Source organism: Ambystoma mexicanum, chromosome 5q (genome assembly GCF_040938575.1).
Source record: "Ambystoma mexicanum isolate Mex_15411 chromosome 5q, UKY_AmexF1_1, whole genome shotgun sequence".
In the NCBI taxonomy this organism is placed as follows: domain Eukaryota; kingdom Metazoa; phylum Chordata; class Amphibia; order Caudata; family Ambystomatidae; genus Ambystoma; species Ambystoma mexicanum.
Window position 1 is genome coordinate 1,135,970,484 of NC_090933.1, and position 12,648 is coordinate 1,135,983,131.

Sequence of the window (12,648 nt, forward strand, 5' to 3'; positions counted from 1 at the left end):
TTCTGAAGAAGTGCTTCTTCGGAGTCCATATCTTTCTTACTTCTTTCAGACATCCTGCTGATTTCACATGTTCATCAACACTCCATGTCATAAGACTACACTATCCATGTGGGCTACAGTAGATCCATCTTCCCACATACTTCTTGTGGTTTCTTGGGTACAGGAATTTTGTTCCCTCAGGTGCATGAATACTGGCCTTTACATAGTCTCGGATTTCTTCATCTGTCAGCTCTTTAGGTCCAAACCCTGACTAGACATCACTCATGATCTTCATTCCTGTTGCTTTCTTAGCTGTCTTCTTGCACTGTCTGTTTATTTTTCTGATCACACACAATCCAAACATGATCATCACCAGCAAGGCTCCAAGAAACTTAAATATTCGCCATCCATTGTGGAACCCATGAGAAGATTGACGCAAACAAGCTGTCATCAGCAATGTCTTCTACCTCACCTTTACATGTACGTTCGTGAGCATCATTATGGCCTCTGTCAAGGTCCCATTCTCTTCATCGTGAGACTCTTTTTGCACTATATTAAATTCTCCAAATTATTACAATGTACACAACACAATGAATTGTTTGCAGCGTGGAGATGTTTTTCTTGTTTAGTACTGTACCTTGACCCCAACCACGCATGCCCACAAAGGGGTTACCCTATTTGATGTAATATGGTATGAATGTGCAACATGACTCTCCAATTTTGGCACAAACACCACCATCCATAGCTGTAATCATATCCAAGACATATCTATTCTGAAGAGTCATCAGTCTTATAGCTCTCACCTCTTCCTTGCTAGCATTGAATCCCTTTAAGATAGTGTTGATCGTCTGCAGGAGCTCCCATCTGGTTATCTGTAACCATCTGGCATTTGCCATAGTCTGGATCCCTGGAATGAAGATTGTCGTGAATATTGCCAAAGTCTGGCTGAACAACCTTTGTTCATACGGAAAGTCAATGAAAGCTTCTCTTGATTTGGCTGAGAAGTAGTTCTCCCTTCTTGTTTGATTGAGGAATCCGACTGACCTCCTCTTTCTCAGGTGAGCATCTGCTTTTGGAAACTCTCCAATGTTTAGGTCACTCTTCGGTATCACCAATGCTTGAACATGAACAATCACATTAGAACATCGTCCTCCCCAATCTCTGGGAAGCTTCATGTTTGCTCTGGATCCACAGGCCCAGTAGTGGTCCATTATCACTACTGTTCCATCCTTCATTCCTGGTACATCAAAGATTTGACCGCACTGCTGATTCTCTCCAACGTTTCTTATGCCATTGTTTCTGAAGCATAGCTCTGCACTAGTCAGAGGCACTATCTGCATTGGGTCTCCTTTGTCTTCGACCCATGTCAGCAGCTTTGCAAGCTTTGGCCATAGAGGTTTGCATCCTTTTTACACATGATCTTTAACTGGTTTGGGATGTCCTGTTACTGCCACACCTCTGCAAACGACTATGCCTTCTTCTCTGCCATCTGGAGAAAGTACTGTTCCCCAGATCTGCATCTGTCCTCTCTCCTCGCATATTCATATTTTTTCATCAGTTTTCCCTTGGCAATTGAGCTTCTTATTTACCTCCCATCTGATTCGCGCTCCCTTCATTCCAGGCTGCTCGTATCTTATCACGTGATCTCTGGTGTATGCTCTTGCTCTTGTCTATAAATCCTGAACATAATCATCTTTTCTGGAGCTGAACATTCAGTCACCCATACAAAGGATGCTGTTCGTACCTGGAATTGACCTCTTGTATGGCAGAGTGCAAGGTGAGTCAGGCTATGAGCTGTCTGGACGTCTATTTCTGTAGCTATGAATATCTTGGACTTCCCCATAGTATAAGGTAGGAGAGTACATACATAACAATCCTCCTCAGAGGTCCTTTTTCCCACCTCTTTCATGTGTTGAAACATGTTCCCCAAATGTGCTGCACTATCTAGATAATTATTGAACTCATAATCATCTTCCCTTGCACTTCTCTTAGGTCTCTTTCTTTCCAAATGAGCTCGCACATAATGGTCATGGAGTATATCAAAAACAGAACTTCCTACAGAGGAATCATAGGAACACTTGTCAGAGAAATGGGTGACTTTACATGTGTCTTTACATGTGTCACTGGTGTAGGGATAATCACATATGACCTTGGTCTCTTTGCAACAGCTATTACTGCATAGGTCACTGGAGTAGAAAGATTCAAAGGGACTCCTACCATTCTGGGACCAGCAAGGTAAGCAGCGCGGATTAGCAAAAACAGAAAACAATAATAGATGGTGTGCACACATATATTATGCACCAATACATGAGACCCCATCATTGGTGTCCCTTCGCATGATGTTGAGTCTGCTCACTTTCTGGAACTGCATTATTCTCACTAGTCCACATTGTGCCTGTGTACTAATTTTAAGGAAGGAAAAAACCTTCTTAATCAGGCAGCCTTGTTAGATGCTGAGGCAGCTGCCGAATTTGCTCAATTATCGCTGCAAGTAATCTTCTAATCACAGGCCCATTCTTAGGATCCTGCACAAAACTATGTATGTCAGTGCTATGCCCAGCAAGAGCAGGGTAAACTTGAAGTATAAAAACGAAGACAGCGAGAAGGAGCCTTTGGATGTCGACATCAGATAGAACCATGAATCTAGCCAAAGAGAAACTCAGTGAGGAATGAATCAGGGAACTGCTCTCGTTTCCAGTCGTTGAATATAAAATCAAGATTTTTGTGCACATCAGCACTTTCTAAAGTCCAATTAAAGAGATTCCTGTGGCTCAAGAATGTTACATTATTGCACTCCTGCTAAAATATCTATAAAGAGTGTTCGGGGTAAGCCACAGTCCAAATGCACACTTGCATTTATTTAATCAGCAATTTTAGCGTCCTTCTTCCCCGTCATCATCGAGTCTGCACATGCTGAACTGCTTCTTCTTGTCTTGCTTCCAAATCAATGGGTGGGGGTGTATCGATATCACCAGCACACAGATTCTCGTCGCCCAAGTGAATCCACTAGAACGGGGCTCGTGCCACTTCCCTGTGAAGTTGCGTACTAAAACGGGGTCTGCAACAAACAACTCGGGTACAGATAGTAATTTCTTACATCCGGTTGCTGAATGGTCTTCATCTGTGTCCTGAGACCGACACCTCTTATGCTTGAGTTGATCTGAAATGACAGAGATACTAGGGGTTATACATGTTAAATACGCATGTAGCTCATTTCCTAACAATTCTGCAGTCATCTGGGCATCACTTCTACTCCTTGAAGGAGGTGACATTGGTGTTCTCATTCGCCTTCCTGTTACTAACTCAAGGGGTGTAAGGTGCTCGTCCGACCCAGGCTGATTTCTTAATGCATGCAATGCAAGGGATAGGCAATAGAGCCATCCCTTCTTCAATGTCAATTTGAGTTTAGCGATTCTTTCTATGAGAAGACCGTTGAGTCTCTCCCATAACCTGTTCGCTTGCAGGTGATAAGCAGAGGAAAACTTGTGTTTTATACTAAGCAATAGGCAAACCTGTTTGAATACTTCATTAACAAAATGGGGCCCATTGTCGGATCTCAGCACCTCACATACTCCCCATCTAGGAAAGACTTCTCAGACTAGAAACTTCGTAGCGCAAGTGGCATCAGGGTGTGTACATGGACCAGCTTCAACCCATCTCAAAAAGGGGCACACCACCACTATCATATACCTATATCCACTACATACTTGCAACATTTCGACATAGTCGATATGTAAATGCTGAAAAGGACCGTTTGGTCGAGGAATCACTCCTCTGATTGTTCGCAGTGTGTGCCCAGCGGTAAACTTTTGAAATACAATGCAATTTACTACATAAAAGGCAACATGTTCTAACAGGTTCGGTAGGAACCAGTCCTCTGCAATAGCTGCTGCAAGGCTTTCCCTAGTTACATGTGCAGTGTAGTGCAGCTGTTCAAGCGTCACCCTTAATAAGGCTACAGGCATCACTGGTTTTTGCCAGTGCTGTCCTGTCACCACAATGCTTCAGATGGGGATAAAGAACACCCCCTCTGTTTCCACAATTCTTGCTCTTCCTGTGGAGCACTGCCTTGAACTTCCATCAACTGTGTTCTGGATAAATGATTAAACCCTTCATTTATAATCATAATCGTGACCACTTTTTGTTTTACATCTGAAGTATCAAAACTTGAAATATCTGGTGAATATGCAACCCTTTTGGCCTCCTCGTCTCTGGCTTTGTTTCTGCTTGAGATAAAATCAGTTCTCTTAATATTTGCTGCACATTTAACTATTGCAATGGCTACAGGGAGTTGTAGTGCCTTGATAAGCCTGTCCAATAATGCTGCATGTTGCACTGGAGTGCCGTCCGCTCGTAGGTAGCCCCACCTTTTCTAACGTGCGAGCCCTGCGTGCACGGTTGACGTCACGTAGGCGGGGTCACTGTACACTGTTTCTTCCTGCCCTGCATGTTTCTCGAGCATGACAATAAGCACCACCAATTCAGAAGCTTGTGCCGAAAAGTGAGACGGAAGTCTTCCACTTACTGCAACTTCAAATTCCCCATTAGCTCTGTGCCTTACCACAGCTGAACCTGAATGCCTTTCCCCATCAGTTTGATACATTTTCCAAGACTCGTCAATAAAGAGAACCCCCCACCCTGCTAGATCATTCTCCTTTACCCTTGGAATCTCATCGTAGAACTCCTTGTAATTGGAACAATCATGCACTTGCTCATCCGCTCTCACAGGTTCAGCAACACACGTGACAGGGTTCACTCTTTTGCATCTGACTATTTTGATAGCTGGATTCGATATAACTACCTCATATGCAGACGTCCTCTGAGATGTCAATGTACACTTAGGTTTTTCAAAAACAGCCAACAAAGCATGCTCAAAAATAAAGTCATGGAACACCCCATCACAATACTTGTAGACTTCTCAATGGCGAATGCAGCTGCTGCCCGCAATTGTTTGCAAGGAAAGTGTCCGCTCATAACTGGATCTAGAATCCCACTATGCCAGAAGTTTGTACTCTAGTGTAGTCCTCTGTGTAAGCACTGCTGTCATAACTGTTCCATTTGTGTGCGAAAATTCCTCAAACTCTCCCTCCATTTTCTCAGTCCGTTCTATTTTTTCCTTGTTCACTTGGGCTTTCTTCAAAGCCTGCAAAAGGGGTCTCGTGTATGAACTATAATCAAATACCCATGCTTTAACATAGTTTCACAATCCCAGAAACTGCTGCATTTGCTTTATCGTGTGCGGTTTTGGTGTTTTCATAATCACCTCAGCTCTTTCAGTTATGACTTTCTTTCCCTCATGCGAGATTAACTGGCCTATATACAACACCTCCTCCTGGCAATATTGCAACTTCTCCTTGTCTAATTTATATCCTTTGTCTGCTAGGATAGTCATTAACTGAATAGAATCTTGCCTGCACTCATCTCCTGTTGTGCTGCAAACTAAAATGTCATCTACCTACTGCAGTACAACACTTTTCAAATAGATATTTCTTAGGTCCATCTGCAGGACCCTATTAAAGATTGATGGAGACTCACAGTACTCTTGGAGCAAATGAGTACTCTTCAGCTTAGTTTGACGAAAAATAAATGATGTAAGGTCTTGGGAGTCCTTATGCAATGGGATTGATAAAAACGCATTTTTCAAGTCAATCACCGTGAAAAATCGTGACTCTATGGGGATACTACATAAAATCGTCGCAGGATTCGGAACTAAAGGAAACTCTGCCTCTACAATCTGGTTAATTGGCCTCATGCCCTGAATTAATCTCCACAACACCCCTTTTGATTTTTTCACAGGGTACACATCCGTATTACACAGTGACTTTGACGTCACCAAGATACCCTGTTGCATCAGGCTGATATAGGTCCTCATTACGAGTCCGGCGGTAACCGAGCCGGAAAAACCGGCAGGTTACTGCCGGACTCGTATTACCATTCCGCCTCTGTGATTCCCGGTATCACCGGGGCATTACAACCCTGGTGACCCGGTAATTCCGGAGGCAGAATTCGGTAAATCCCCATTCCCATGGAGTCCTTCAGGACTCCATGGGAATGGGGAAGTGGAAACACCGGCGCCCTGCTGTAATGGTGCCGGTGTTTCCACGTCCGCCTGCAGGCAGGTGGTGTTAAACCCGCCAAGTCAGACCTGGTGGGAGTGACACCTCCCGCCTGCAGAACTTGAGATCAGCCGGTCTGGAAACAACAGTGGTGGCGGATTTACCACCACTGTTCTTTCCGGACCGACTGACTCGTAATAAGGCCCACAGTCTTAAAAATACCGTCATCCGCTTCTCGAGACATCGGGTACTGTCTCGCCCGAGGTAAAATTGCTCCTGGTTTCAACTTAATCTTAACTTCTCCCACCCCCCTCAATAGTCCTACGTCATAGGGACCTGTAGTTCATAAAGAGGCTAGCACCTTTTACATGTCCTCATCAAAAAATGCTGGGTTCTGCTGCACTATCACCATTCACTGTGGGATTTCCCTTCTCTCTATTTCATTCTATTTTGATCCAATATGTAATACTCGTTTTGAATACTACTTCATCATCTGATGGATCATCTTTAAACATATCTTCATGTGTGACGTCAGTCTATATCCTTCGCCAATGGCAATTAACGTTCTCCATGGCCTGCCCTCGTCATCGGTTCCTTCGAGCATGGCCAATTCCTCTCACACAATGGGTGCTTGTAACTCTAGGGGAAAAGTCTGCCCCCCCTCTTCGGCCATAGGTACCTGTGGCATGAACAAGAACTCATCAGGTATCCTCATAATTTCTCCCACTAAGCCGGGTAGCCATGTCAACAAATGCGTAAAGAAAGACTTTTGGCTCTAATGGCATTCCTTGCAGAGCCATTTTCCCTGTAAAGGCCATTATAAATTCACCCACATTTAGATAATGTATCGCTGGAGTGGAGCACACTATGCCTTCATCAGTAAAAGAAATCATCATATTTAACTTCGTTATTAAATCTCGGCCCAGAATATTAACTGGTGTCTGCCTTGAATACAATAATGGAACAGACATGTCACACTCTCCTATCCAGACTGTTAATTTATCAGTAAAAGGAAGTCTTCTTGTAGCCCTAGAGATGACCTGAGCATTCATGGCATTTCCCAAAAACTGATATTTTCCCTCTAGTATACATGAGAGAGTTGCCCCAGTGTCCACTAAAAAAGAAAAAGATGTGCCTCCTATGGTAACATCAATCCTTGGTTCCTCTTGGGGGTTCGGCATCATCAATAGTACTAAACACATCAAGTCACGCTGTGAACTGTCCTATTGTGGGTATATACTCATTCCCGTACCTGTAAAAGGACTTCCTCCAACGACAGTGGGACCCCCTAATCTGTTGCATTTGCGGCGCTTGTACTTGATACACTGTCTGATATTGGGCAAACCCATCCCTATTTTGTGAGCTATATGCTGGAGGATAAGCTATCGCCCCTCTTGAGTAATGCCCATTCTGTACATACCAACATGTTTGCGCGATGTACCCTGTCATGCCACATGTCCAACATATAGGAGGGGCTCGTCTCACTAGCCCTCCTTGCACATTTTGGTTATCATTCTGCACATTCTGAAACCTTCCTTGGTTATTTTGAAACCCACCCTGATTATTCTGGAAACCACCTATTTCTCTGAAACCCATTCCTCTGCCTCGCGGTGTGAGCCCATTCATCTGTTTGGCGTTGACTATTTGCCTTTGATGTACCCACTGCTTGTTCCATTCCCAGCCCTTCTCCGCTCGTCAGTACCTCCCATTCTATGGCGCACTTTGACAATTTCTTCTGGACTAACTTAGCTTCCTCGAGTTTTCTAGCATCTTCCTTCTTCTTATTTTTCTCTTGTAGCAATCGGCAGTGATGCACGATAGTCAACTTCATCTCTGCCCATGGCTTCGCTTCCATTCCCATTAACTTTTTGAGCTGTCTCTGTACCTGCTCCAGTAATCCCTGACACAAAATGTAGTAAAGTACGGGCACTGATTACCCCCACGGCTCCCTCTTTTCCAAAGTCCAGCACTCCTGCATACTTTGAATGTAAGCAAGTGGATCTTCGTCATATTTCATTTTATGTGCCATTATTGCCCCCATATCTGACGTATCAGGATAATGTGCCCTGAGTGCTCTCCAAACATCTGCTCTGCAATTATTAAATGGTGCTCCATCATTAGCTGTGTTCTGTGCCATGACACTTGAGTAACCTGCTCTCGACCAAATGTCACCAGCTCTTTCCTCAAGAAGGGCTGCTAGGAGACCTTTAATGTCCTCTATGACCAGAGAATTTCCTCCTATCATCTTTTCTAGCTCATAAATCCATTTTCCGGTACCCGCCATTAAACTAGGGAGTTTATATCTTAAATTATCGTTGTCCATTTGGGACCAGGGGATAAACTGCTGTCTGGCCCCTCCTAAGGGGAACTGTGTGAACACAAATCTGCAATCGGCTCCCATCGTCTGCCTATCCATAGTGGGGACAATGGTTCCGTATTGCCTTCTCCCTGGTAATTACCTCAACCTGTTCACATATGGTGGAGATTCCCCCCTCTGACTACACAATCGTCCTTTAGGTCGCTCTGGGTATGCCATGGGATCTGGCCTCCTATCTTTAGATTGATCTAGATCAGACACCTCACTTCCTTGTCTGTCTGCAAACATCCCTCAGGACCGCATGCACTTTCTCCCTCCTCCCCACGGAAGGCTTCCCTGTCTTCGACTGACATATCCAGTCCCCAACTAGTAGGACTTTCATCCTTTTCATCCCTATTTAAAGTCAGCCTGTCTAAGGACAAGGTTTTATGGTCAAGACTAAACGGGCTTGCCTTGTGACTGGGCCGCTATAGATCGATCTCCTTTTCCACTGCTTCCTGATTCACCTTTTGCCCTCATCTCCTGATAAACTTTATCGATCCTATCTCCAACGCTTCCTATCTCAAAATTCCCATCTAGGTTTACCCTAGATGGTCCTGGCATTACTCCCTGTGACGGGAGAAACTCCTATATGTTGCTCCGTGATATTACTGGACTCGGTTCCATCAGCTCTTTCTCAATAGAATCAATATCACGTTCCCTCTGTCTCCTTTTTCACTCTATTTCTTCATCTAATTCCCTTCGTTTCTTCGCTTCATATCTAACCCTTTCCTCTTTTTGTCTTTTTTCTTCCCTTCTTTCATTTGCTCTACACACTTCCTCTTCCCTTCATCTTTACATTCTTTTATCCCGTAATTTCAGAGCTTCTTCTTCTCTCTTCTTTTCTAGCCTGTCTCGTTCTTCAATCGCTCTCTGCCTGTTGTCATACTTCCTTTGCTCCTCTGCCCTTTCTTACTTTCTTAGCTTCTCCTCCTGATACATCTGCTCTCGTCTTTGTCTACTCTTCCATTTGTACTCATCTTCTTTCAATCATTTCTCTTGTTCGCTATCTTTTCTATCCTGTTCATCCTGATCTTCCCCTTGCCTTACTTCCTCGATACCTTTCCCATCGAGCATAAGCAATATGTGTCCACCCATCCATTCGTTCTGTACAAGCGTAACCTTGTCAGTTTTATCCTTTTCTCCTTTTCTCCTTTCCATCTCTATATCTAGAGTCACATTTGGTCGTTCACTTTTCTCCTCTTTGTCTTGTAAGACATTGAAGGTCTCCTATTTTCATCTAGCCTTTTCTGAGCTATCATCACTGCTGTAAGCAGGCGGTTAATGTGTCGGATTACTATATCATGTTGCCGCCTTTAATTCCCTTAATAGATACAATCCTTCATCTTTTGTACTATTAACATTTACTTCGGTCAAGGTAAGGGGAGCAGAAGGCTCAACACCTTCCTCCCTCCACTTATTAAGCATCCAGTCCTCAGGAGGCGGATCTTCCCATTTCTCCTTGTACATTTTCCAAAGCTCTAAACCAGCTAGCCTTTTCTCCAATTTCTTCCCTGTGTACGCAGCGTGCAAGTATGTGGTCATGTGTTGCAAAACCACTATTGACAGCGATCCCCCTTGTGGCCATGGCATGAACATTTTATCTGCTGTACCCTTGACCCATTGCGCACTATACTGTTTGAGCTTGGGTGCTTGTTTTGGCAGTGTTTTGCACAGGTACATCACAGGTGCATCAGTGGAGTAACATCCCCCATTGCGACAAGTCTCAATTGACTGTCGATACTTACCGTTGATTTACACAAAAATATGTTACAGAAAAAGAACAAATATGAGCGCGCACCACCCTCGCCGCACAAAGCCTCTACTTTCTCAACTAATCCAATCTACCTGTTCAGTCGGCACAGACAAAGACTAAAAAGATAGATAACTACTTTTTCATCTTTAATCTCACAATTTTACTTTTGTCGTTCCTCGCCACCTTTCTTCAACTTCAAAATACACAAACAACCAGACTAGTCGAGTTTACATATATCTTGTCATGACACTCCCTTTCACTTAGCCCCTAAAATACTCCGACTGCAGTTTGAATCATTCCCTATCATATCATCATAAAGGTTTATTTTTGAAACAAATTATCCATAAACCGTTAACAGAATAAAAATGCATACATTACAAAAGTCAATTCAACGTATTAAAAACATATCTGGAGTATAAATTTGCAAACAATACATATAGATTTAAAATGTGCATGTGTGTAAATCAGGTAATATCTACAAAGAGTAGCCAAAAATTCATTACGATTAAAATTTCAGAGCTCAATCAAATTCTGTGCCACGGTTTTGGATCTCCGATACCAGGCCCGTCTCAAATAATCCACCATACCCCAGGCCACTGGTATCATAGCTGCCGACAGCAAATAACATAAGGCAGGCTTTGCCTGAAACATGCCGGCCGATCTGAGTAGTGGCAAAAGTGTTCTCCGTCTTAAGTCTATATAATGTGGGCAGAACAATACAAAGTGTAGGAGATCCTCCGCCGGCCACTGACAAAAGGGGCAAGCTGTAGGTTGCACACTATCTGTCCAGCTTTTAGTTCGTGCCCCTAACCATAAGCAATCAAACCGTGCTCGAGTCAAAGCCCAGCGGTCTACAGGATTATCACTATGGAGTAGATATGGCTGAATAGTATCTGTTGTTGCATGCACAGTATGCCTTCTGTTTGCACCAATGCGTAAGGCAGCAGACTCCCTATTTGCCACCAAAATGATTTTGAACAGTTGCTTTTATGCCCTGACCATACATGGGGTCAAAATCTTTGGTGGGCAAACTAGATTGCCGCCGTTTAACTGTCTGATGCATTTCTGAATATACCTGAGCCATGGGATTTTCTTTACTGCTGAGCTGCTTAGGAGGGCTCTTAAAATCTTATGTGAGAGAATTGCTTTCTGATTTGCCCATAATGCCAACCAATGCGAGACTGGAGCCAATAACCAGTCATCAACAATATGGGAGCATCCTAGTTCCAAATGTGTCCCATAGTTTGAGGCAGACTGCAGCAATCCAAGAGGTTTTTTAAGGAAGGCATTCTCCACGTTTTCAATTTTTTTGGATCCTTTCCATGCCCCACAGTGCAGCCCTGTAGTTATTAGCAGTTTTTGTTTGTGCCCTGTATACTTCTAAGATAAGTTTAATTGGGCGCCCCACACAGTTATGTTGAAAGCGTGACAGACCCCCAAGCGCCTGCCTCATCCTCAGACACTGCTTATCAACATGGCCCAACCCTTGCCAATTCTCCGTAAAGCAAAATCCCAGGTAGTCAAAACTAGTGACCCTCGGAATGGGTTTACCTCCACTCCATATGTTGCACGTTTTAAGGTGTCTAACTCCTGAGCTCTTACATGCCATGACTGCAGATTTTTTTTGAATTAACAGAAAGCCCATGTGAAACCATAAAGAGGGTGTAAACATCAACCAGACCTTGTAGGGCTCTAGGGGTGCGAGCGATTAGAACCATGTCATCGGCATAGCCTAGGACTGGGAGGGGGACACCACCCACCGTGATATAGTCAGTGTAGGATTTGACCAAGGCTTGGTAGACACCATTTACATAGAGAGCAACCATTACTGGGGCCACAACACAGCCCTGACGAACACCCAAAATGGTTTCAAAGAAAGCTGTGCACTGTCCCTGTTCCCCAAATCTGACACAGGCTGATGTCTGTTCGTGAATTAGCTGGAGGACCTTGACCAGATCCTCCGGGCATCCCATGTCCCTGAGCACTGCCCAGAGCATAGCCCTATCTACTTTATCAAATGCAGTGCTCAGGCCCATAAATGCTAAATACAGGGGCTCACCCCTCACATATATAGAAGTAGCTCCCGCCAAATACAAATTCAATGCCTGGTCCCTAGTTCCCAGCCCCAGGCGAAAACCATATTGAGTTACTGTAAGGACCCCAGAGTCAGAGATCCATTGTTCCAACCTTTCCAAGACCGCCCGACCAAAGATTTTAAAAAAGGTATCGAGCAAGGAAATGGGTCTATAAGAAAGAGGACTACCGGGATCACCCTTCTTAAAGATAGGGAAAATTATTGCCTACCTCCATGCTGACGGTTAAAGACCAAGCTCCAGAAATGCATTGAAGCACTTAGTCAAGATTGGAGCCCACAGGGCCACCTCATTGCAGAAAATGTCTGCTGGGATAGCATCAGGTCCAGGGGCACGATTAGGAAGTTGCTTATTAATAGCCACCTCTACCTCTTCTCTAGTTAATCAGAGTTGACATCCTCTAGGCCC

The 12,648-nt window shown here is 44.1% G+C and overlaps 1 protein-coding gene across 1 annotated transcript in view; it reads right to left on the bottom strand.

Annotated features, from left to right (window-relative positions):
* The window catches only part of LOC138498361 (extracellular calcium-sensing receptor-like), a 316,510-nt gene that overhangs the window by 147,271 nt on the left and 156,591 nt on the right, over positions 1–12,648 (bottom strand). The window contains exon 6 of the mRNA XM_069622146.1: positions 3,077–3,139. Coding sequence (XP_069478247.1) covers positions 3,077–3,139 — 63 coding nt within the window. The remainder of the gene's footprint in view (positions 1–3,076; positions 3,140–12,648) is intronic.